Genomic DNA, 24,984 nt, shown 5'->3' on the forward strand with positions numbered 1-24,984 from the left:
TGATCAGATTGTCAGTGTTGAGTGCACATTCCTGGTTTCGGGAAGGTGGGACTTTGACTATGGGAAAGCAGTATCTCATATCTAACTGTCAGAAAGCAATTGACTGAAAACCCAAAGGTGGGAAATAAACTGGAGAAAGTATAATGAAATAATAGCCTTGTTACTGGGGAATTGGGAAAACAGCTTTGATACAGCTTAGGGAGATGAGACTGAGACTTCCTGGGAAGATAATACAAGGGATTAAAGATGTTCAAGTGAACTGGTAACTTTTGAAAGGGGCTGTTCTAACTATATAAAGACGAACTAGTTTAAAAATTCAGAGACAGAATTAAGAAATTTTCAAATATCCAAAAGTCAAAATAGAATTGTGTGAGATCTGGGAAAAAACTGTTCTATAATGGAATAACAAACATTTAGGCTGATAAATTCAGGATTGTGATATGAAGTATATTTGAGCTGGAGAAGCCACATAAAATTTCTATTAAAGTATCAGAACTAAATGGAAATGAGAGGACAGTGATTTAGTAAGCAAAAGGGAAGACAAACTGTAGGCAGTGCTGGAGTACTCAACCCTTTCTTTGCTTGAGTTTTCATAAAGGTAAAGGGAAGTCAAATTAATTTTAATATAAAAAATTGAACACACTATGTGGGAGTAGTGAATACTTAGATTTAATATAAGTACTCAAGTCAACAGTTCCAGATGAAATTCACACATAATTCATGGGTGATAATTCATACAGTAATCTGAGAACTGTTTTAGAATATATTTGAATAAATTTTGTTATGCCAAATATTTGAAAAACTTTAAAGTATTACAGGTTTCTAGAAAACTGATCAGACATAAATGGAAATTAAATATGCCACATGAAGTCAATTTCCTTTTCTTTTTTCTTGGAGCAATTCACTTAGTGACCAAAACTGTAAATTATATGCATTTTATTTTACTTCAATAAACTTTTTAGATAAACTAAGAGCAAGTCAGAGGCAAGCACAGAAGAAATACTCTAGGGGAAATTATGACTGTGTGTACAAATTTTTAAAAAGTTGTTCTTGAAGAGCAGTTGCAATTGTTTTAGATTAATATTTGAATGTATTTCAAATGGGATCCTTAAGAGGTCTATTCTGCTTAGTTTTCTAGCCCATATTTTTGCTAATGTTTTTGAATAATAAGCTAGTAATAAGCCGGACAAATATAATACCTTCTAGCTGATACTAGACCATAAAATATGTTTTTTCACCATTCTTAGACAATCACTGTTATAGCAAAATGCTGTGTGAACATAGAAGTCCAGAACAAAGGAGAAAAGAGACTTCCAATACTGATTCAAATAAAATATTGCTGATGAAGAGTAGAAATTGTCCTGCATAATCAACATTGAAATTCTCAAACCTGTCTGCAGGTCCGTGGTTAGCTATCAGAGATGGTCAGGGCAGAACAAGGGGTTACACTGAAGAGGTTTCCTTTCAAACTTATGCTGAGATTTCTGGACAATCAAGCTTCTACAGGTAACCTGAGAATGGATCGACGGATGCTCAGGGAGAGAATTGATGTGCAGTGGACTAAGTTTAATGGGGGAGAGCTGAAGGCTTTCTGAAAGAATGGAATCTGGGACAAAACTTTCCTTACAGGCAGGAAGAAGGAACAAGAGAGGATACGCAATCCTGCTTACAAGAACTTTAAACATATAGCTCTGCATGTGAAGACAAAAGTGGTTTTAATGGATTTGAGGTGTTACTGAACAATTATGAAAAAATGTTATCTATTCAATTTGAAAAATAAATAAGCGCGTATTTGCAACACTGGAAAAAAATTAAAAGAGGCAGAGTTTCTAAGGAGAAAGAATATTTCTAGTTATGCTACCCAGTGTTAGCTGATCTGGGTCAGTATTGATCCCTTAATCTCAAGGTTTCTTGGAAAGCTTAATTTATTTTTGTTGTGTCTTGAGTTAACTGTGGATATCCCTCATGTATTTTCTCAGTAGTTCAATTTTCTAGTTCATTTCTTCAGACCTCAGAATAGCATGTAGGAATAGTCCTTTAATGCTGAGGTATAGCTGTATTTGCAGCTTGGTTGAGGACTGCTATTTCTCTTTAATACTTGAAGAAGGCCTGTGCTCCAAAACATAGTTGTGTGGCACAACAAAGCAAAAGTGTTTGAGAAAGAGGAAAGAAAAATTCACGTTGTTCTAAAAGCTGATTTTTCAATAAAACAAAAGAAGACCTTGTATGAGAGATCCATGGGGGAATGAGATGGAAAGAGCTCACACCCCAACAGATACAATGAGACAGAAGTTACATTCCCACTGCTTAGTCAACAAATAGAAAAATAAACTTTCCTAGGTTCTATGAGATTATGTGGAATGCATATTCCAGGACTTGCAGTCTGTTTGTGTGTTCTCTCTCGAGTGATCCAAGAGAACTGAAGCCTTGAGCAACAAACTGTTGTACAGATCTAGCAGCATTAGTTCATACAGTCCCCATAGGCCACTCCAGACAGGATCAGATGAGAGAAAAGTTCTCTATGCTACTGCCAGGAAGCAGGACTCTGCTGGAGTCCCTGGCAGAAGACACGTGCAGACACGCAAGGTCAGCAGTGCCAAGGGTGTTGGAGCCAGGGCTATAGGGCAATATGCTCAAAGACCTGGGTACAACGCATGGGTAATGTGGAAGAATGTGGATATCTATTCTATGCCCAAGGACATTAAACCTTGGGGGAAAATAAAATGCAATTTGATTTGCATATTATAAGAAGTACTATGTCAAGAATGACCTGAAGCAAAGGAGAGTGAGCCTTGCAAGGAGACAGGCAAGCGCTGCGATGACCCAACATGAGCCAACAATTTAACACAATCTCTCACAATGTCCTAAGCAACCACCACAACACATGCAGCCCAAGTCATGTATCAAACAACCCAACGGACATTTTATGAATATTTTACAGGGGTGATCCATAGACTATGAGAATCATATCTGTATATATATGTATCACATGACAGGAAACAGAGTGGTGCTCAGTAAGGTTGTATTGGATAGTGTAAGACTTGAGCTCGGACTAAGGACTAGAGATTGAGCTGGGATGGATGGATTTTGTTCATGGCGGTCTGTCATGGTGCTGGTTTGGACCATGTGATGTTTTGAAAATGTGACTAAAAATGTAGATAGCACACCTATGTTTTGGTTATTGCTGAGACGTCCTTCTATGGCATCAAGATATTCCCACTCTGCCTCCCAGTGAGTTGGCTGAGGGTGTGCAAGAAGTTAGGAGGGGACACAACAAAGGTACCTGACACAAACCGATTAAATGGGATATTTTCTGCCATATAAAACCGGGTTTAGCAATAAAAACGGATGAGGGGGGGAGGTATTTTGGGATGAGAGACATTGCTCAGAGCCTGGCTGGGCATTGACCTATTTGCAGGAGGTGGTCAGTGTTTACTTTTGTATTAATTTTTTATCCATTTTATTATTCCTCTTTATTTTAGTTGTTACATGGTTTTAACCCACAGGCCTTCTCACCTTTGTTCTTCCTATTGTCTCTCCTGTCCCACTGGAATCAGAACAGCTGAGTAGCTGCGTGGTGCTTAGCTGAACCGAGTCAACCCACCACACCTTGTCAATGGCCTTGTAAGTTGCAGTACCTCTTTATCTTAAAATACAGTTGTAAATCTTTTTATCCTCACAGACAGTATGGTAATATTACCAGACATTTCTGTTCCTACACTACAGAACATATGTGAAAGTTCTCTTTGGAAGAGATCATTGACACCTTTTGAAGAAGTAGTTCACAAAAACACAGATTAAATCGATTTTCATCATGTGATGAAAAAAGAAACACATTTTAGTCCTACATTCAGTCTGTATTTCTGAATGGAAAGAATCTGACATGTTGAATAGACTTCCACACTCGTTACTGTATAAAAGCAAACAAACTGAAAAGAAACAAAATCCAATCATTTGACATTGAAAATTTTAATGAGTAAGAAGTTCAGTATTCGTTGTAAACATGTTCCTTTTCACTTTGAATAGAAACCCACTGTACTTAAAGGACCTTAGGGTCATGATTTTTCAAGATGACCTGTACTAGAGCTGTTTTCTTTGAATCAGTTCAAGTGCTTCAGTTCAAGTGCTTCAGAAATCACTGTATATTCTTCCAGGTTTCTGAAGCAAAATACTCTCTTCCAATGATAGCACAGAGGTTCTCCAATATAAAATCAGAACACAAACCTTGAAGCCTAATTTATAATTTAACAATTTTTTGCCTCCTTCAAATATGGCTCCATGTTTATTCTTGTTGAATGATGTGTAGTTGGTGATGTGTGAACCTAAGGCTACCAAAAGCTTTAACGTGTAGTGGAGCTGCATGGACAAGCCTTCTTACCAGAAGAGACACTCTCACAGCCTGGGAGAATTCATTGGAAATGTGCACATTCCTCATGAAAGGATAGAGACTCTGGTAGAGTGAACACAGATTTGTAAGACTTCATTTCATGAAGTGCTAATAACATTCCTCAAACTTACAAAACACAAACTTGGTAATGAATTTCAAAATGTATGTCTGAAAGTAGTCCACAATTGCCAGTAAATTTTCTGAGCTGCAAAAAAACTAGGTGTCCTCTGATAAAACATCATACTATACTTTCGATTCTTTTAATTTTGGAGGAGGAATTTTGTTTTAAAATTAGTTGCATGATATAACTCCCAGATAAGGGTCTCAATTTTTGGAAGTCTATACATTCAAGGCCAGCTTGGATGAGCTTTCAACAACCTGGTCTAGTAAAAGATGTCACTGCCCACAGCAGGAGATGGACTTGATCTTCTTTAAAATTCCTTTCCAACCCAAATGAATCTATGCTTGCTTTTCTACAGAATGCAAAAGCAGCAGGAAAAAATCCTGTCAACAGTGGCATTATGAAAGGTATATTTGTTTGCAGGGGATTTCCCATCATGACAGCAAAATCTTTTATGTGGACTTTTATCAAATAAAATGTGAGTCAGTAGTACCATAATGATGTCTGTTGAGACGCAATACGAGAAAGAAAAGTATTTAAATCCTTTACCCAATTGTTTGCTAGTTTTTTTCATTTTTAATTATTCCAGGCGATGACAGATAATTGGAAGAATTATATTTCTCATAATTGATGTTGTCTATGTGATGATGACATGCTAATGTCATCAACCATGCTGGGCTTTTATCTAAGATGTTTGATTACTTGTGTTACTGTTGAGGAAAGATGTTAATTAATCAAAACCATTAACTATTATGCTTGACTTAGAGCAAAGTTCCAATTCACTTCCTTGGATAAATTTATGCTGGTGAAACACAAAATAGAATGAAGGTAGTTTGTGAAAATTATGTAGGAACTTTTAATCGATAGAAGTAACTATATTAAATTTCTCAGTGGTGTAATTATTATAAACCAATCATTCCTAGATTTAATCTTACTTTTTTCTTTTTTTTTAATTACTAATGATTTTAACAATTTGCTTCATTTCAGTAAAATACATTTATATTTCCATTTTATTAATACACTTTGTAAGTTCTCACATTTTCCCCCCTGGTGATATAATAATTCTTTATTAGGTGTTCTTTATTAGATAATATAATTATTTATTAGATCTTCTCCCACCTTGACCCAAAACTTCACATTAATATTTTGTTCTTCTGAATAGTATCTGCTTGTCATAAATGTAAAAATACCACATGAATCAATGCATCTTATAATGTGTAAATATTTGACTTCATAATACTTTTGAGTTTAGGGGAAAATCTTTTCTATCAGTCTTCTTAAGTATGCATTTCACATCTCCAGCCCCTTTCAGCATGGCTGAGGAAATTTACTGTTAACAAAGTTAAATTTCAGGCTGAAACAGCAGCAATGAGAGGAGTCTGCAGCCAAATAACCTCCTCCAGGGTGGAGTAGAAGTGGTGAAGACAGTCTCTGCTTTCCTCTTCCTGCCTATAACCATGGGTACATATTTTACTATCTACTGAAATTAATCATAGAATATTAGGGTAGCTATGTCATGAATAGCATATCTTAGGTATAGTCCAAAATTCAGAAGCAGTGCTGGGATATTTCTATCTTCATCTGCATTGTCTCACTGCTTAGATTGCCCATGCACAAAGGCATACTGCTGTCATGTTAAAGAAAAGCAGCTCAACTCTGAAGAGTAAATTTTGCTTGATAGGAATGTATTTTCATAGATTACTTATTTTACTATCACAGGAATTATCTGAGGGAGTAATAGAGAGGCAGGAAAAAAATCACCTGAAAAATTACTTTTGAAAAAGTCATGAGCTGAAAACTGACCAAGTGCAAATTCTCTCACATCCACAGAATTAATCTGCATGAATTAGCATGCATCCTTCTTAATTTAGGTAAGGAGGTTTCATTGAGTTCGGGAGCAATCCCCTTAATGTCTCGTGTTTTAGGTAACATGAGACTTATAGGCCATGTTGCAAATGTTTTTTTTCCTTGCAAAAAAATGATTTCTTGTGGGATGTAGATCAGCCTCCTAACAAAAGAGCATATGTCATTTATTCAACAGTAAAGGAAAACATATTCTAGTGAGTAAAGACTAAAATTCCGATGTGAAATCACACTAAAAATCCCACTTTGATTTCTGTAATGTGTTTATTAAAGTAATACAGAGGAGAAAAAGATTAATCATAATTGCTTAACCATTAATATTTATTTTTAAATAGACCAAGCTCAGAGATGAGGTTCAGAGTTGCACTGAACCATATTTTAGAGCTCTTCTAATTTGTTTCATTTTAATTTGGTTCAATATTAAATTCTAACAGCATGAGAGATCAAGGAGTACTAATCATGAGGTTTGACTTGCACCATTCCCTTCTCCTTTATTCTGATATAATTACCTTTTTCAGGTTCAAAGCTAGCTCTAAATTAATATTGCATAGCTATGCCATTTTTGTGTGAAGAATCAGAATTCTTAATTGAACTTAAGAGGATATATAAAACATGCATAAAGATACTATTATTTTGTTATTGAATGTAATTTTGAGCCTCCAAGCCAGCCAGTTCAGTCATATGAGGCTGAGCCCCCAGCATTAATGGGCTCAAGCAAGTTTACATCAGTGCTGGGCAAGGCCTCTTCAACAAGTGATTTCAACAAAAAATTTGGAGATGGATTTGCAACGTCAGCTACTAGCCTCGTGTGGCAGATATGAAGTAGGAATAAATGATTATAGATTATTTCATATCAGTGAGAGCAATGCATAAGAACTTGTTCAGATTCCCAGCAGCTGCTCCCAAAGCCAATATCAGCTGAACAATTTAATTTTGGAAACACCTCGTGCTTAGAAATAAGTGTTCCCCCTCTCTTAACTTTCTAACATGAAATAGGTTTTTTTTTTCTTTTAATCTAGTTTTTATCTGATTAAAAACAAAGGTGAGTTTCTATATTGACAGTTCCTGTGACCTGGAAACACACAACCTTTGCCAGCCCTACTGACTCATTTGCCTGAAGGATCTGCTTGCATCTGGGAAGTCAAACCACCAGATCCAGTGGGTGTGAATCAGGAAGAAAGTGGCAAAAGCATATTTTATGGATCAAAAAACCGGAAACATCTTCTATGTATTACAAACTAACAGTATGTTTTTCAATTATATGAAAGGCTTCATTAGCTGTATATTTCCAAGTCCCAGAAAAACATGAAGGATAAAGGGGAGAGAAATACACCACCACAAATATGTAAAGTATGGCAACCTGGAATTCGTCACTGAAATTAGTTATGGAGAGACATCAATCACTGGCCCCTTTAACCTGGCTTCAGGTCATCACCTCTATTCTTAATCTTTGCAAAGATTAACAATCAGCCAATTTACATATATATAGCTCTGTAAAAGATTTACAGGTTCAAATGGTAGGAATGAGTTTCAGATATCCTGGCAAACTTCCTATCTTCACAGCTCTTCCGAATCAAATCCCAGTATATGTTTCCTTCTCCACCATCCCTCTCCCCCAAAATAAAATTAAATTCATCCAACAATAGTGGAACAATAACTAAAACTACCACCAAAAATTATATTTTTTTCTGACTTTTTCAGAACAGGGTCATTTTTTTCTAAAACATATCCTGCATGATTATAACTTTACTTATGAAGAAGGCAGAAGAACATAGCTCAGGGTAAAAGATGTTTTTGCATGCTGCTGGGTAGCAGGGCACATCAGCTCTGGATTCCAGCTCCAGCTCTGGGAGCCAGGGCTCCCAAGGGCTGGATTCTTAACAGAGCAAACTGAACAACAGTAGCTCAAATTAGGTTGTTGGCCAACTCTTGGACACACTTTAAACAAATTGTCTGGATTTCAACAAAATCATTCTTTCCTTTACTTTCCTGATGTGTGACACAGTAACTTTGATATAAAAAAAAAATCCATAACGCTCCTGCTTAACTACCCTTATGCTATAAAAACTGTTTTCTACCTGATTCAGCAGCTTAAGATCTCTGTAGAAACAATTATTTTTCAATACAAAGGAAATACTTCTCGAAAACAACTTGCATTCCCAGCTTTGATACTCGGGGCCAAATTGATGCAGAACTAACTGTTTGAGCTCTCTCTGTTTTAACCCCTGATGAGGGCAATACGACTCCCTTTTTCTATCTCCACTAATAAGACAGGCACAACTTAATCCTGGCTCATCCCAAACATCAGCTTTTCCTGACGGGACAACATCACCAGGTAGGTTGCTCTTCCCTGGGAAGAGGCAGCTGCTGGTTAACAGCAATCATTGGCAAGCAGACACATTCCTCCTGCCCGCCCAGCTCTGCAGCCCTGATCCAGAGCAGAGCTGACAGCTTGCCTTTCAAAACCAGACCAGTCTCTTCTGGCTGCTGAGGTCAAGACAGTGTGAAATAGAGATTTCTGCCGTGTGTTAACAGCTCCATCAATGGGCTCCCATTTCACTTTGAGTCCTTGTGCACTACTGTGTGCAGATAGTAAGTGCTGCTCATCCACTGCAGCCAAGGATGCAGAGTGGTCGTGATGTCTCTTAAAAGATAAATATGTTGTGTGGCTGTCTAAATAAACACCACTTTCCCCAGGTATTCTGAACAATTAAAATGGGAGGTTAATGAGAATTTCTGTCAGATTCTGAAAACTCTCCTGGCTACTTAAGCAGTCTGCAAATTCCTCTGTCACAAGGTCCAATGTCTCCACATTCCTTTGCAGAGTGTCAGGGTGATCTAACAACAGGAAACCTGCTGTTGCTGGTTGCAGAGCAACCAAGGAGACAAATAATCTGTATTATAACAATCTGGTCTTCAGCCAAACTCAGCTTAGTACTGGGGGGGCTAGGGAATACCCCAATCTCTGCTGAGAGATCAGACTGCAAGCTTCCCACAGTGTTCAAGTGTCCTCTGTAAACTGCTTTCATATAGGTCTCCTCAAAGGCAACTGAAGGGCTTGAAAGCTTTACAAACAAACAACTCCCCTAAACCAAATAGGATTTATTATAATATAAAGTGAGTAGACTAATATTTTAAATAGAAAATAACCAACTACTTAATATGCTAGGAAAATTAAATAAGTAAATATTACCTTTTTACTTGGACCTCTCCATCTCCAAAACAGTCCTTTATTCTGATGTTGATTTAGCTAGTTTTGTGGCTTCCTGACCAGAGCAAATTCTGCACAGCCCTCTGTTGTGGACAATTTTTCCTCTGTCCCTGTCAGGGCTGGCCAGCTGCTCTGTGCTCTTTGCAGCAGTTCCCATCTCTGAGCTAAAAGTTCCAACCTCTGCCCTGATCCTTTTCTCTACCTTTCCTACCTCTACCTGATCCTGATCTCTGGCCTTCCCTGACAGCTCTTGAACCTGCCCAGTCCCTCAGCACACTCCCTCAAGAGCAAGTGCCCCCATCTTGTCTTCTTTCCAGATGGCTGAGCCAATTAAGTTTCTATTTAAGTGAATCTGTAGCAACAAATCAAGTGTTAAATCTGACTGGCTCAAAATTTCTCAGTTGTGTGGACCAACTGGCTTTTTGGTGGCCAGCACTAGGGGTAAGATTAGTTAGGCCCTGCTGCTCAGCCTTGCAGGCAAAAGGAACTGTGCTGTCCATAGCCTTGCTAAAAGCCATTAATTCTGTTAATATCTGCCTCACCTGCCTTGTCTCTTGAGAGGCCACACAGCAAATTCAGTAAACCCAGACACTTACACAAAAAGACCTGGCATCATCACCAGGGCTGTGCTGTTACTGCCACATTTCTGTCACCTCAGCAGTCTGCTTTGCACCCTGGCTACCTCCTCCAAGGTGGAGGTGACACATCAGCCCTGCTCCCTGAAAAAAGACTGCAAAAATCTGATAGTATCCCCTGCATCTGAATGGCATCATCAAACTCTGAGAGAGGCACATGCAGACTTGTGGAGGAAGTCAGAGGTATTGTGGAAATGGCCATTGCAATTAAGACAAATCTCTTAAAAAAAAAAGAAAAAAATGAGAAAACCCAATTAAAACTCACAGTCAGAACAGAATAAACTGCAAAACAACATTCTTGTTGAGTCCATGCCCACTGTTATCAGTACTGCAAGCAATGGGACTATAAATACAATAATTAGCTAGGAAGCTCCTTACCTAATGCAATTTAACGTTGACTAATGTCTATGGCTGAATATACTTGGTTTACAGCTAATGACTGATGTGGTGCAAACAGTGGCTATGTCAAACTCTGGCAGTGGAGTGATTTACAGCTGAGTATAACCCAAAACACACATTGCACTCTTCTACTAATTCACTTAATTCTAACTAACTTTGCATTTACATTATTTTTTGGTAAGGTTTCTTTTTGCAGTGTTTCTCCATTGTTTGCTTTTTCACAGGAAAAATTAAGTTTTCCAGTGTTTTCTTTTTTCATCTCATTTTCAGTATGCCCTGTCATTTCTGTTTCTCTGCTCTCTTTCTTTTCTCTGGTCCTCAGTGGACTTGCTGACAGGCTAAACTATAGAAAAATTCCAGCAGGCTAAACTACAGAAAAATTTTAATTAAAAATGGTTCCTTTCCCTGCTTAACAGGACAGAATCCTCACAATTCATTTCATTATGGTGAGAATTTTTGTCACAGTCAGGCAAAGAGTATTACTTCAAGAGAAAGGGAAAAGTTTCTAACCCTGGCTTTTCAAAGGACTCTGCTTCACTGACTTGTTTAAAATATCCAGGCTTCACAAAAATTAAATGGTCTGTCATTTGTCTCTAATCTAGCAACAAAAATGCTAATAACTTTCATTCATTCTTCAGATAATGAAATATAACAATTAGTATTGTATTAGTATTAGTATTGTGGTCTTGAAATTGTAATGTTTACCAGACTTGAGGGATTACTTGTTTAAGGAGTGAAGGAGAAGGAAGAACTTCTCCTGCAGGAAGTGTAAGGGATTAAATGTGCCTGACCTTTTCAACTTTGAACATTCCAAAAAATATTTTGAATATGGGACTGTTTACAGAGCTTCTCCTAATTTTTTTTCAGTACCTATACAATTAAAAAGTTAGAATTTTTCATCTCAGCAAATTGTATAAGGAAAAAATATGTATTAGGTGTCTAAGGATTTGATTTTCTTACAGCCAAGAAAAACCACAGTGAAAGAACTGAAGAGAATAAAATGTTCTGAACATGTGGAATTATGAAAATTGTTCCTAACACTGAAACTAATGAGATAGTAGAGCAGACGTTCAGGGAAGTTCCTGAGAGTGCTACATGGAAGCAAGGTCTGAGGACAGACTAAATGGTGATAAGACTCCTTACAAGTGATGGTGACACCTGGAGCTTTCACTGTGCCTCTTTGTGTGTCTAGGTGCAGCAATGGCAAAGCAGAGGAGGTGTGTCTCTGTCTGAGCAACAACAAGGTGGGTGTGTGGAAGTTCTACCTGAATACGAGGAAGAAGTTCTTTACTGTGCAATGACCATGCACTGGAACAGGCTGCACAGAGCAGTTGTGGAGTCTCCCTCACTGGAGATATTCAAGAACTACCTGGATGCAATGCCTGTGCTCTGGGATGACCCTGCATGAGCAGGGAGGGTGGACGAGATGATCCACTGGGGTCCCTTCCAACCTGAGCCATTCTGTGATTCTGTGAGATATATAGATGCATATATATATAAATGGATAGATGGATGTCTAGAATATTTCCTGTTTGCTGAGCGAGTGGCTTCTATAGCAGCCTTTGGTTTGCCAACAATGTCTGTAAAGTAGCCTATGTATTTAACTGAAAGAATATAATTGAGGGAGTAGTTTTCAAGAGGACCTTGTTTTCAGTCTAAAAGCAAGGATGTTTTGCAGCTACCTTATGGCTAAGTGGTTCTTAATAGGGCTACAACAGTATTTTGGGGTTCTGCTCTAAAACTGGATTCCTTTTCAGCTCTCAAAATTAACTGTGTTTAAAAAAATGCCACATCATCTGAAAGCATGAACAATAGGAGATTATGAATTTGGTACTTTATGCTCTTACTATCTTGATGCAATTATTAGGCAAAATAGGGTACAATGATGAAATAAGAGGATAAAATTGCAGTACTTGCCCATGACTTGAATATTAGAACACCTGTCTTTCCCAGAAGCTTTGTAGGAATACTGGACACAAACACCCATGAGCAAAAGCAGAAAGAACTATAATTTTGTGAAGATCTATCAAGGTTTGCTCTGCTTCTCAAGAACCAGTTAAAAAAACCTGGGGGATAGGACAACAAAAAGCCACATCAACCATATTTCATCACTTCCAAATACTTTCATATTCATTCATATTCAATCACAAACATGGATGTAACTTGCTACAGATTCCTTTGATGTCTGGGAATAGATAGAAAAATTGCAGTACCATTGAACTAGGCCGTAATTTCCAAATGTTGCTACCCCTTAAATACAGTTATCATTGCAAGGCACCTGACAGATTGTGTGGGCAGAGGAGGGAAAGGGCAACCACACTGTGCTGGCAGATCCCCAGTCATTACAAAAACAAGGGATGCCTGGCAACTGAAAGAAATCAATGCCAATTTGCTAATAAATGGTTAGCAGAATAGCCATTACTTCACTGATGAAATCATCAGCTAACTAAGAGGTAAAATTCAAAAGTTAATGGAAACTTCATATTGTTGCTATGTAAAATTATCTCCATGCTGTTTTCAAGCTGCTGTGTGTTCTGGTGAAGACCTGCTTTGTCTCTCAAAGCCTGTTGCCATGGATGTGACTGAAATATCGCTAGTTAAGCAATAGCCTCTATTTTCTAAACAAATAAGCAGCTTCCATCTGCAGAGGGCTGTAAGTGGGCCTTGTGCTACTCTCAGGTGTGCATTGCACTTGCCAAATGCTTTTAAGCACAGAGCTCAGCTCTAAGCAAGCAAGTCACCTTACAGGAAGGACCAGCTAGAAGGTGTTGCCTTGCGTGGGCAGAAGGGATCTCAAATTTTGCACTTGACAGCATTTCCAAATGAGATCAGGTCAACCCTCACTTCTGCTGCTTACTGGCAAAGCAGATTCATTGTAAACATTGAGAAGTGGAGAAACAATATAAGTTTCAACTCAGGCCAAGATTAAAACCAGAAGTCCAGATGGATGGCATAGCTCCATGAATAAAAATGATGAAGGAAAAAAAGTCTCAATTCTCAAATGTCAAACCACTTTTGCCTGTGTGATGGGAGCATGATAATTCTTTGTCTGTTTGGAGAAGACATGGCAGGACCACCACACTGCAGAGGAGGAAAATCTGTATAATCTTCACATTAACCCCTCAGGTTTTGGGGAAGAAATGCTAATTTTACAGTCCTGAACAAGCTGTATGGCCTACACAACCAGTCTTACCTCAGGTATAAGCTGTAGCTTATATACGACAACATGCTGTAGCACACCAGAAAAAAGAGGCTGCATTCTGACAAAATGCTGCAGTTTTACGTATACATGAACTGATTCCCATTAATACATTAAGATTTGGAGACCCTTTCTGTATCAGAAGCTTGTATTAGCATCCAGCATGAAATGACTACCACCACAGCACCACCAGCAGAGTGAAGATACAAGGTTCCTTAAAATAAATATCCAATAGGAAATTAACATTGGCCTTAGTGTTCAAAGAGGAAAGATCACCCTCCTCCTGAATACACTAAACCAGTAATATAAAATTATAATAATTAAATTATTTCACTTAAAAGACAAATGGTAGGCATTATCTCCTCTCTTGCAAGTGCCCTTCAGGGTGCAAAGTGCTGAAGCACAAATCTTATTGCAGTTGAACTATGCTGGCATTTTGAGATAGAAGGCCCTATATATTCCACTGTCAGAGAAGCATGCAAGCTATAATTTTGACCACTATGTAACTTCTAGATATAAGATAAAGAGCTGCTGGAACGAGAGTCCCATTGCAGAGAAGCTGAATCTGACCCTGGATTTCCAGAAGATGCATATGCTTCTGATTAGACAAGGGGCAGATTTTCTTAATGAGTAACATGCAATCTTACTGAATCCTTGAAGTGAAACCACCAGCTATCCAGATGAAAACAGTGACCCTGCTGAAGGAGGCCCTCAGCTTTCTGATCAAATAAGTTGGTAAAAGTAACTAGATCAAGTGTTAACCAAGAGTTTCATAACAAACAGAAGATAGTAATTCATTAGGCAAAAATCTATGTCTTTCTTAATTCTCAGACACGAGTTTTATAAAGAGTTTCAGATATTACAATTCAGAAAAGTCATCATTAATCTTCAGCTCATTTACCCACTGCCAGAAACATGCTTAGTCAAAGAAACCCTTTCTGCCCCTTTGAACTCCAGAGTGCTATGAAAGCAATTATAGCAGAAATGGGTTTAAATTATGTCAAAACATGAGTGAACTATAAATTCCCTGATATATCTAGTAAATAATTTTTTCTGCTATGTAAGGAAAAAAAAACCAAACCAGATGAAAACCCCACCATACTAATTTATCTCCATTTAGGTATCTATTAATCACTGTTAGACGCCAGAAATTGGTAGCAGCAAGGCATTAAGGTGCCAGTTCTGATATCAAAACTAATCAGTACACTGGCAAAAATTCCTATGAAATTCTAAATCAATAAAAACTGATGGAACTGGTCCATTCTTGCAGTATAAATGAAAATCCAAGAAAACTCTACAAACAAAAGCAGATCTATCTATTTTGGTATTGTAATATTAATTAGTTATAAATATTAATTAGTTATAAAAAGATAGATGAAACATCAGATTTTTCTACTCAGAAGTCAACTTTCTGTTTCACACACTCTGGGGCCTGATTCTGATGCTTCATGCAAGTGATAAGATAAATACGATATAGCTGCACAGTACCCTCCTTGTACTCCCTTTCAGATACCTCAGAATTTCTGGAGAGCAGCCAAAGCAGCGACTCCTGCCTTAGTTTGCAGACAGCCCCAAGGAGTGGCTCTGGGAGAGAAAGCTGAAGATTTGAACAATGTTCTAAGACAGCCCAGCATCACACAGGTGTGCATACTTCTGCTGAAAGTGGCTGGGTCCTTCGTTTTTGGCCTTGCTTTTCCGGGCAAGGACTCTGGAAACCACCCAGAAGGGCAAGGATTCTCACTATTGAGGAAAAGATGATTCTTTGTTCTTCCCTTCCTGTTCCACATTTGTTTTTCCTCTTTCTCACTAAAGAGAAGGGTTGAGATTTGTTGAGGGCCTGGACCATCCCTGGACCGTTCATTTGCAGTCTGAAGATACAGAATGAGAGATGTCCACAGCTGGATCTGGATGCTCTCTAGCTATCTTCTGCCATAGATAGCTTTTAGGGGTGCTCATAGCAGGTCATGAAGCAGAGCCCTCCTGAACTTGCCCTGACACAGGCTGAGGCATGTGGAGACAGAAAACACATTCCCTGAACTGGAGCTGGTCTTGCCTTTCAGGCTATCAGTAATGTTAATCCTGCCAAGGCACTTGGCTATTTGCATCCTTTATATTTCCCTTTTGACATCTACAGTAAAGATCTTTCCCCAATATTGCTATATGTTAAGACATTAGTGTTTGCAGCTATCTGCTTTGCTCCTTTGCCAGGATTTTATTACTCGACAGCAGAAATGGCAGACCCAAACAAGAACCTGCATCTCTGTTACTCTAGTGCAAAATCTGATACATCTCAGGTGGAAAAAGAGAGTGCAGCAGAGTGGTTTTAACAGGCAGCTGAGGCACAGATACACGTGAATGGAAGGCAGGGTAGGTAGGGACAGAAATATCTTAAATCATGCCAGCACACTTCGGTGAAACAGATCTGTTAAATAACTAAATTGAACACTCTGCTATCCATATGCATCCATATTTACCCAAAGTAAATAGGTTACACAAAATTGTAATTCAAACATTACATCAGAAAGTCCTTAACTTATCCATCTTCCTAAATTACTTTTATGAAAGCATTTGTTAGGGTTTTCTTTTAAATTAAAAACATTATTTTTGCAGTTTTCATTAATGAAAGGTAGTTGCCTATGATGTCATGGTGACTGTACATCATTCATTTTACCTTACTTTTACTCAATTAGTTAAATATATACCAAGAAAGACTAAAAATGGGTTTCTCAGTCTTCCACTGGACACTACATTTCTCTCTACAAAGCAAAAAATACACAATCATTCAGTAAACTATCTTCTATTATGGCAATAACAAATGACATAAAAAACAGTCTAAAATGAAGCTCAACTATAATAATTCAAGAACATACCAGCTCCAGGGGTTATACAGAAATCCAGATAATCTGGAACACGGAATCTGTGTTTCCACAGGAGGTATACAAAAAGCAGTGGTGGAGAGAAGAAAGCCACTTCATTTGTGGGACATCAGTAGCAGCTGATTTGCTCTTGGGCTCGGTCACTGTTGTAAGTCCCCTTTCCACCTACACAAGTAGGAAGATTAAGAAAGACACTGGCCTACATTCTGGTCAGGAGAGACTACTTGCTTGAGGAACCACCCCTTGGTAAGATCTCTTTTTTTTTTCCTTGCCCCACCCCCTTGTACTTCTAACATTAAGCCTTTAGAAATCTGAGTTCTGAAGAAACGGTTCTTTTCTCCTTTATTTTATTTTTGATAGGTAATGAAATAACCTGAGAACAGAACCTTTATTAGCAAACTGAATATCAGGGCGTTTTACTGAAGGTATTAGACACCACGGGAATTTTTGGCATTTGTGCACACTGAAGGCATTGTTCTAGTCTTGCTTTGGTTTCTTACTTCTCAACCTATTTTAATTGCAAATAAATTAACGGTCCTGTTTAGCCCGGAGTGGTAACTGCTAAATGGTATCACTGTCTTTATCTTGACCCACAAGATTCTCCATCTTATTTTCTTCATTTGTTCTGTTGAGGAGCAGGAGGGAGAGAGTAGCCAAGTGGGCATCTGGCAGCCAAGTAAGGTCAACCAATCACTGAATGCCAGATTAAAAAACAGCCCTCAGGAAGAGGAGTCCCCTGCCTCCCTTGTGCGCATTGTCTCTTCCTCTTGTTCAGTGCAATGATAAGATTGGCACTCTACTTGCCCCAAAAATCATCACCAGTACTGCTATTTTTTTTGCCAGCAGTGATCAGTATCTGACATTCAGACTTCTTGTGTCTCTGATTATCTTAGGAATTAGATTTTCAAGGTCATTCCTTGTTTTCAGCCTCTAAAACTTCTTCCATTTGACTTCAGTTTATGCTGAAATAATTACAGAACTCTTTAATGCCTAATAATTCAGCTGATTTAGATTTGCATATGTTATGAATGATGTTCTATTTTTCCAATTTATCAAGCAACAAGATTAAATTTAATAGTAACAAAATGAATACAATCAAAGTATTGGAGATGACAATTAAAGTATTGGAGATGAATACAATCAAAGTGCATATATTTAAGAATATACAAAATTTGGCAGTAAGTAATTTAGTATAATTGAGGTTCGTATAAAGCATAAGCAAAACCGACTGGGGAGGGCCCCCCTCCTCTGACCAGGGATACAGGGAGAGACTCTCCCCTCCTCATGTACCAATGCATCCAGGCTACCAATCTCACTTATATACTGTAGGCTACAGAAGTTTCTAGAAAACTCCTCCTAGTTTCTATTCCTAAAATGTGTGTCACTATGTGTATGGTGCATGCTCTGCTAATGGGTTAGGGGGTGTCTCATCCTTTTGAGGGTCTTATTTCCGATGAAGGCTCATCGTTTTCCTCAATGACCGAGGTGTGACCCGCAGGTAGCGCAGGCGCCCTGTGTGACTGAGCAGATGTTTTCCATAACAAGACTTTAATTGAGTCCCATGCTTGGAATCATTCATTGGAATCATTTTGGTCCATTTCAAGGTCGAACCTTTCTATTTCTAGATGCTGCTTGTCAGATCTATGTCCTTCTACTGTTCTTGTTTGACTTTCTTCCAACCTCCTTCTTCTACTCCCAACATCTGGAAGATGTCCTTTGTCCTGTCTCACCCGTCTCCCCCCTCACTCTGTAACAATTGTCTTCTATTGATCTAAATACAATTTTGTTAATATAGTTACAATTTAATTAACACGAATCACATTTATCACACATATAATTTATTAGTCACACAGAAAGAAAGGTGGAGCTAATTACTTCCTTGAGTTTTTCCTTGCAGATGGAATAACCTGTCTTCCTTTACTGCCTACATAAAAATATTATTTTTGGACTATTTCTATTATAATTGTGTCACTATAAGTCATTTTCTGCATGGTTTGTGAAATGAGTAATTTGAGTAATTTCACAGGCAGAGAAACCAACAGACCAGGACACAAATCAGAAGGTTCAGATTCTAGTTTCATCTCAGCAATCTCTTTCAATAAATGATTATTGCTGAATTTTGTGATGAAATACCTTATTTCATCAGGGCTTTTGTGTTTAGTTTTGGGGTTTCTCTGGTTTTAATCTTGATTCTTGAGAGGTAAATTGATTTTTTTTTAGTTTTGCCATAGTTTTTTTAAGTGCCTGATTTTTTTCCATTAAATTTAATTTTTATATATGCAAATGAAAAAAAGTTTTACTGTTCCAACTCATACACTTACGCACCATCCCCTTCATCTTTACTATATATTTTTTTAATTGGTAGAGAAATGAGTTAACACATACAGAAGTCAGTACTTCTGATAAATTCAGCAAACCCTGGTAGAAGTCCTAAAGGCTCACACTTTTCCAGACAGAGCTAATATTCTGTCTGGAACAGCTCCCAAAACAGGCATGTTTTAACAGGTACATTTATGATTAAGCTGAATTGTGAAATCAGAAGTATGCAGAACTGGAAGGCTCCTGACAGGGTTTCAACTTTATTCAGAAAGGGAAACAAACACAGACAGGTGCAAAATCCTCCTAGAATTTCCTGAGGCACAGTCCTATTTACAGAGAAGGAAGCCAGCCCTGCTGAAGTGAGCGATCAGTTGTCTTTGTCTGCAGCCATGGGAGTGTGATGTGCAGGGGTTTCAGAGGGCATGGGGATCTAGCAGCCTGCATGGTGGACTTTTGGATGTCTGTGTCCAGGTGCTGTCAGCAGGGGTGGCCCCTGTGAGAAGAGGCCCGAGCAGCAGGGTGCATGTTTGCCAGCCAGCCAAGGTGAATCCATCCCATGTGGACAGACAGCAGTTCCCTGCCATGACAGACAGCCATTGTCCCCAGAGCCCAGACCACCTGGCCCACAGGACAGCTAGAGACACACAGTTCCTTTCTTTTCCTGATGTGTTTTCCAGCACAGACATCACAAGGATAAGCCTGCGGTTTGATTTTTCCATTACAAAGATATCCGAAGTCACTATAGAAACAGACTATATGCCCCCACAGGAACTACTTGCCAAAGCATGGTATCCTTGCTGTGAGAGAACGTATAAAGAAAAAGCTTTTCTCCATTAAAAATGCCTTCACCTTCACTTTGGAACGTGTAACACCAAACACATCAAACAGCTCTTCTGAAAGAGGGTTATCTTTTCCTCATAGTACAGTGAATATGAGACTGTTTCCTCACCCTCTTCTCCAGAGTCCATCCTAGGCAAGCTAGAGAGGATATGAGCAGTCCCAGTCCATACTAGCATCAGGGCACGGTGAGCTGCAGAGGCTCAAGAGCAGGCTGAACAAATTCATGGGCTATAGCTGTACCCAGAGTTATTAAATACAAAGGCAACACCTCTGGTTGAGTAAGTACCTGAGCTAAATGGTGGAGAATGGAGAACATCATCAGGGAGCACTGACAGATGCTCACCATACTCATACCATTGCTGGAGATAGAATCCTAAACTAAGTGGCCTGGTAGAGTTCATCAGTTCTTTTTATCACCACTGTTGAACAAAATCTTTTCCAAATTTTACTGAAGCTAGATAGAAGTCCTAAGAAAGCTGTTTTCTATGAATCAAGTCCTTTGCATAGCCTTTCCCTCTTCTAGCAATAGTTACATGACTATTATGTCAATTTTCTGTCGTCACATTCATACAACTTGTTTCAAAGGGAGAATTAATAAAACAAGTCCAGTTGTCTCCTGGCAACTAATTTGTGCAAAGAAAATATGCCTTTCAAACACAGAGATTCTGTGTAGATCAAATGCATTCTTTGAGGTTCTGAAAAGCATTTGGGAAAAATATTAGAGCGCAGGAGACACCTCTGCTAGTTATATGACACTTTTGTTTTCCGGGTAAGGATTGAATGAGTCAGAAGGAATAGCTTCAGACAGCATTTAATCTACTTTTTGGACTGCATAATAAAAGTCTGACACCCAGAAATGGATAAAAATAGATAGAAACTGTTGTCTGTCTAGTTAAATAGTTGATTCTAACTGTCTTTCCTCTGTATCATTGTACTATGACATGGATCAAGATGAGAAAAGTTAGAACTTATTTCATGAATGTAATTTTGTCAAAATGATATTTTTAGGAATATTTAGGAATTTTAACTACTAATTGAACATGCACAGTCATTAAAAAAAACATTCCAGAAGAAAGAATAAAAGTCTTATTTTTAACGTTTTTTACCATTTTACTATTGATCTTTTACTATTTCCTAGTTCTACATAAAATTTAGTAATTCACTCCATAATCAGATTACTCAATTAGAAGAGGTAGTGTTTCTATGAATTGCTGTAGAAAAGCACAGTGTGAATGTTTTCAGGTTTCTAGAAGCACTGAGATGCCCATAAAATGCTCAGACTTAAACACTACATTGGCACAGTGCTTCTAATGATTTTATGTAATATGATTTTTATTTTTTTATGAAATTCATAACTTTTCCAAACATGCCTGAAAAATGGAAGAGGCTAAGAAAACCACTTTATTGCTGCTAAGATGTTGTCTGCACCAGCACATTGAATCATAATAGGTTCTGAACATGAAAATTTGCATTCATTTCCATAATTCCATGACAGTAAATCTAATTTTCTGATCAGTTTGGACAAAGATCTATCTGCCACTGACTCACCTCCCATCAGCTGTCCATGGCTAAAGCAAGCACAAGTCAGCATTAAATTCTCACAAATGTAAGATAATATTAGATGGAAGATAAACCTTAATCGACGCATTCTCCTTTGTGATATCACATCTGAGCAAAGTGATGTATTTTGAAAGGACTTCTCAGGACCATTTATTTAGTGACTAATACTTTATTAGTTCTGTACATTTCTGGATGTTTTATTCAAGAGAAAATATTTCAAAACACAGTTAAAATTTCTTAAGACACAGCATCATCATGACACTAAAGAGCCTTTAGAGAGATCAGTATTTTCAATATATAGTTTCTCATAGATTATTTTATCCTTCACAATTATACATGTTTTGGTATGCTTTCTTTGCCAATAAACGTTAATCTGAAGGAAGTTTTTAATGGTCTTTCTAATAGCCAGAGAATGTAATAACCTCTATAGTCTTACTTCAGAACATCAGCACAAAAAGCTGTTAACAAATGATCATAATAACAGATATAATTATTATTGTATAAGGATCATTTTTATATGTAGTTTAATTAGCTGGTTTTCTTATGATATATTTTTAAGTTAAACATATTATGAAATAAAAAGTTTATAAAAATCATAAACATCAGACTGGGAAAAGCCACAGTGCCATTAATTCAATCCATGGCTATTCTGTCTGAGGAACTGATAGAGCTGGACCTTTGGGATCATCAAATCTGCTGTTTGTTGTGAGCTGCATGATCATATGGATTCCATAGGTCAGGATCCACAGTAAAATTATAGATGTCACCAAGCCCATCCAAATTCCAGGGGTGAAGAAACCTGTACAGTCACTTGCATAGGAAAACTGGTTGTTTATAATGTTGAAGCCTTGAATCTGAAAATGAGGAAAGGTAGATAGATGAGTGCAATTATGCATAGTCCTTACTTTCAGGATATATGTGGTGATTACAAAAACCCGCACCTTTTAACTATCAGTCAAACTCTGCCCATTAAAAAACAAGTAGAACAAAATCCTCTGCAAAACAATTTTCCAGATCTCCTTTTCAACCAGGAAATTAAAGATGTAGAATCCATTTCTTTTGTAAGAAGTAGGTTCCCCACTTCAGAAATTTGTATTACTTTTAGAAGTGAAGTCCCAGAGGGGACATGTGATCAGTATTCTGCATTCTCTGTATTCTGATCAGTATTCTGTATTCATATAATCAGAATATCAGTATTCATTGATCATCAGCTCTATGACCACTTCAGAACCAGGAAAGTCTAAGCACTCAAACACATGAGAGTTAAGGCTGCTCAGATCGCAAGACTTGTTGAAATAGTCTGAGAGTTCTAGCTCATAGCTCCTTCACAAATAAAATTCCTAGAACCTACCTCAAGAGGCACCTAACAAAGATGACCTTTTTCGGCTGAGTTTTAGTGAAAGTTCAAGGAGAAAAAAAGTTGTGAAATCTTTCTCCCTCCCTCCTTAGACATCAAAGACTCAAAACAGAAGGAAAGGCTTCCTTTATTGAGGTATGCAATAGGTGTTGTCTATTAACTTATAAGAGCTATAAAAACTCTTTCAGCATTTAGAAGAGTTTGTAATATTTCTGATTTGACTGGTTTCGCAATGTCTGCCACTAACCATCCTCCAACCATATTATTTTCCTCAGAAAAATCAATAAATTTGGAGATATATTCTCTGTCTAGATCCCAATTGTACAAAAATATCAACAAACTGAATGCCTTTGAGACCACTAACTTCCTAGAAATTTTGTTCAAACCAATCAAAGGATTAGAAGACTATGAATAAAGGGAAGACAATATGCCCTCTACAAAAATGCAGATAATGGCATAAGTACCTTTAGAAGGAAGGGAACAAAACTGTTGGAAGAAGAGGAAGGAAAAGAATTAATCTGATCTAGTTTTGATTCATTCCTAAATAATTTATAAAGAAAAATGAAGACTGGAATTCTTACGTATTTACAGAATCTTTGAAATGGGTGTGTAAGGAAGGCATCAAATATCATTAACTCACTGGTAAAGAAACTACATGTTAAAAATCACTATTTTAAATAAAATATCAAATACAATTAAAAAATATTATTTAAATAAAATAATTTAAATCACTTCTCTCACCCAAGCAAGAAAGCAGAAGATAATGGATTTCTACCTTATTTGTTCCCACACCATGATTATTCTGTGATTTACAGTAAAATAAATGGAAAGCTTGAGTTCATTTGTGGTAATAAAAGAGTTTGTACTTCTTAGGATAGGTTTTGGCACGAACTGCACAAATCTACCATGCAACAAATACACCAGTAAACACTCTGGGTTTGCATTCAGTCATGGCTCAGGTCCCTAAAGTTAATGTTTATGTAATATGTGTGTTATGAGCAATGTCTGTACCTTCCAGAATGGTGATGAATAAAACTAATATTATGTGAGGAACTAAAGACTCCTTAGATAATGTGGAGGTGAAGACAATTTTGGCAATTCAACCTTTTAGAAGAAACTTTCCAAGTCAAATCATGGTAGCTAACTCACAAAGACTGTCTGCTTTCACCAAAGGTACTGAGACTTCTGATTAAAGCAGGATTAGTGAAAATAAGCTGCAGGGCTGGACAACTATTTGCACCGTTTTAGAGAATACATGATTGCAAAAGCCTTTGCTTGTTAAGCCACTGTTTTGACCACAAGTGAGAATGTGAATAGGAGTAGTGAAATGTATCCTGAAAGACTTAGTGACAATAAAAACAGACAGAAGGTGAAGATTCATGTCATTTGTGTTTAAAAAAATGGATTGAAATTGTGGAAAACAATACACAGTTCTTACCACATTTACAAGGACTCTGAAGTTCTTAACAGGTATATTCAGTTTAGAAGGGCTTTGCTGCTCCTGCTTTAGAGCCATAAATACTGAAATTTATTATTTAAATTCTAGTGGTCTTATTTTTTTTTAAACAGGATTATGCTTCTTGAACCATCTAGGTGAAAGATTCAATTGTACATTCCTAAAATGCTATGTCTAGTTATAGGAAGGAGATGAAGAATATGCTGGGTTATTTTACTGTTTTTTGAAGCTTTATCATTTCTGTGGAGGTGTTAGATACCAGACAGAAAATGAGAATCTTAGCAGCATATATAGAAAATTTAAAAATACTTAGGTGTGGTTCTCTAATATTTATGAATGCAAAAGTCTTTTGTATACAGGCCTCTCTCCAGTGGAAGTCTTAATTTTGGTGTTTAGACCAGTCATTTGTCTTGATTATACAAGTCTGTATTTACTGTTAATTTTTAAATATTTTTAAACTCAGATTTCTCATCATATGACCTTTGACAAAAACTTAAAGTAAAATATGCAGGGTTTATAATTTCTTAAGTGCACACCAAGGTTCTAATTTTTGAACTTTGAGGTATTTTCACTACAAAGAATCAAAATAGTCTTGATTTTGAAGTTTTTTGGCAGCTTTTCATAGGTTTCAAAGTACTTCTGAACCACACATACTAAAGAAAAGAAGTGCTTTTGGTGGCAGCCTCCTCTTTAACTTCATTGACAAATGAGATCCTCAAAAGGACAAAAGATATTGTGGTAGAACAACCATTCCTGTAACA

General features: G+C 37.5%; 1 protein-coding gene and 1 long non-coding RNA gene across 4 annotated transcripts in view; one reads left to right on the forward strand and one right to left on the reverse strand.

Annotated features, from left to right (window-relative positions):
• LOC148223712 (uncharacterized) overlaps positions 1-24,984 on the forward strand; it is a 70,753-nt gene that overhangs the window by 5,449 nt on the left and 40,320 nt on the right. For both annotated transcript variants that reach the window (XR_015804027.1, XR_015804028.1), the window contains exons 2-4: positions 3,507-3,624; positions 11,809-11,860; positions 16,747-16,937. This is a non-coding gene — a long non-coding RNA (uncharacterized LOC148223712). The remainder of the gene's footprint in view (positions 1-3,506; positions 3,625-11,808; positions 11,861-16,746; positions 16,938-24,984) is intronic.
• LOC106854074 (V-type proton ATPase subunit S1) overlaps positions 21,560-24,984 on the reverse strand; it is a 50,528-nt gene continuing 47,103 nt past the window's right edge. For both annotated transcript variants that reach the window (XM_014877741.2, XM_088165728.1), the window contains exon 10: positions 21,560-22,264. In XM_014877741.2, the coding sequence (XP_014733227.1) occupies positions 22,055-22,264 (210 nt within the window). In that variant the 3' untranslated portion in view covers positions 21,560-22,054. The remainder of the gene's footprint in view (positions 22,265-24,984) is intronic.

Source organism: Sturnus vulgaris, chromosome 5 (assembly GCF_052056855.1).
Source record: "Sturnus vulgaris isolate bStuVul1 chromosome 5, bStuVul1.hap1, whole genome shotgun sequence".
NCBI lineage: Eukaryota > Metazoa > Chordata > Aves > Passeriformes > Sturnidae > Sturnus > Sturnus vulgaris.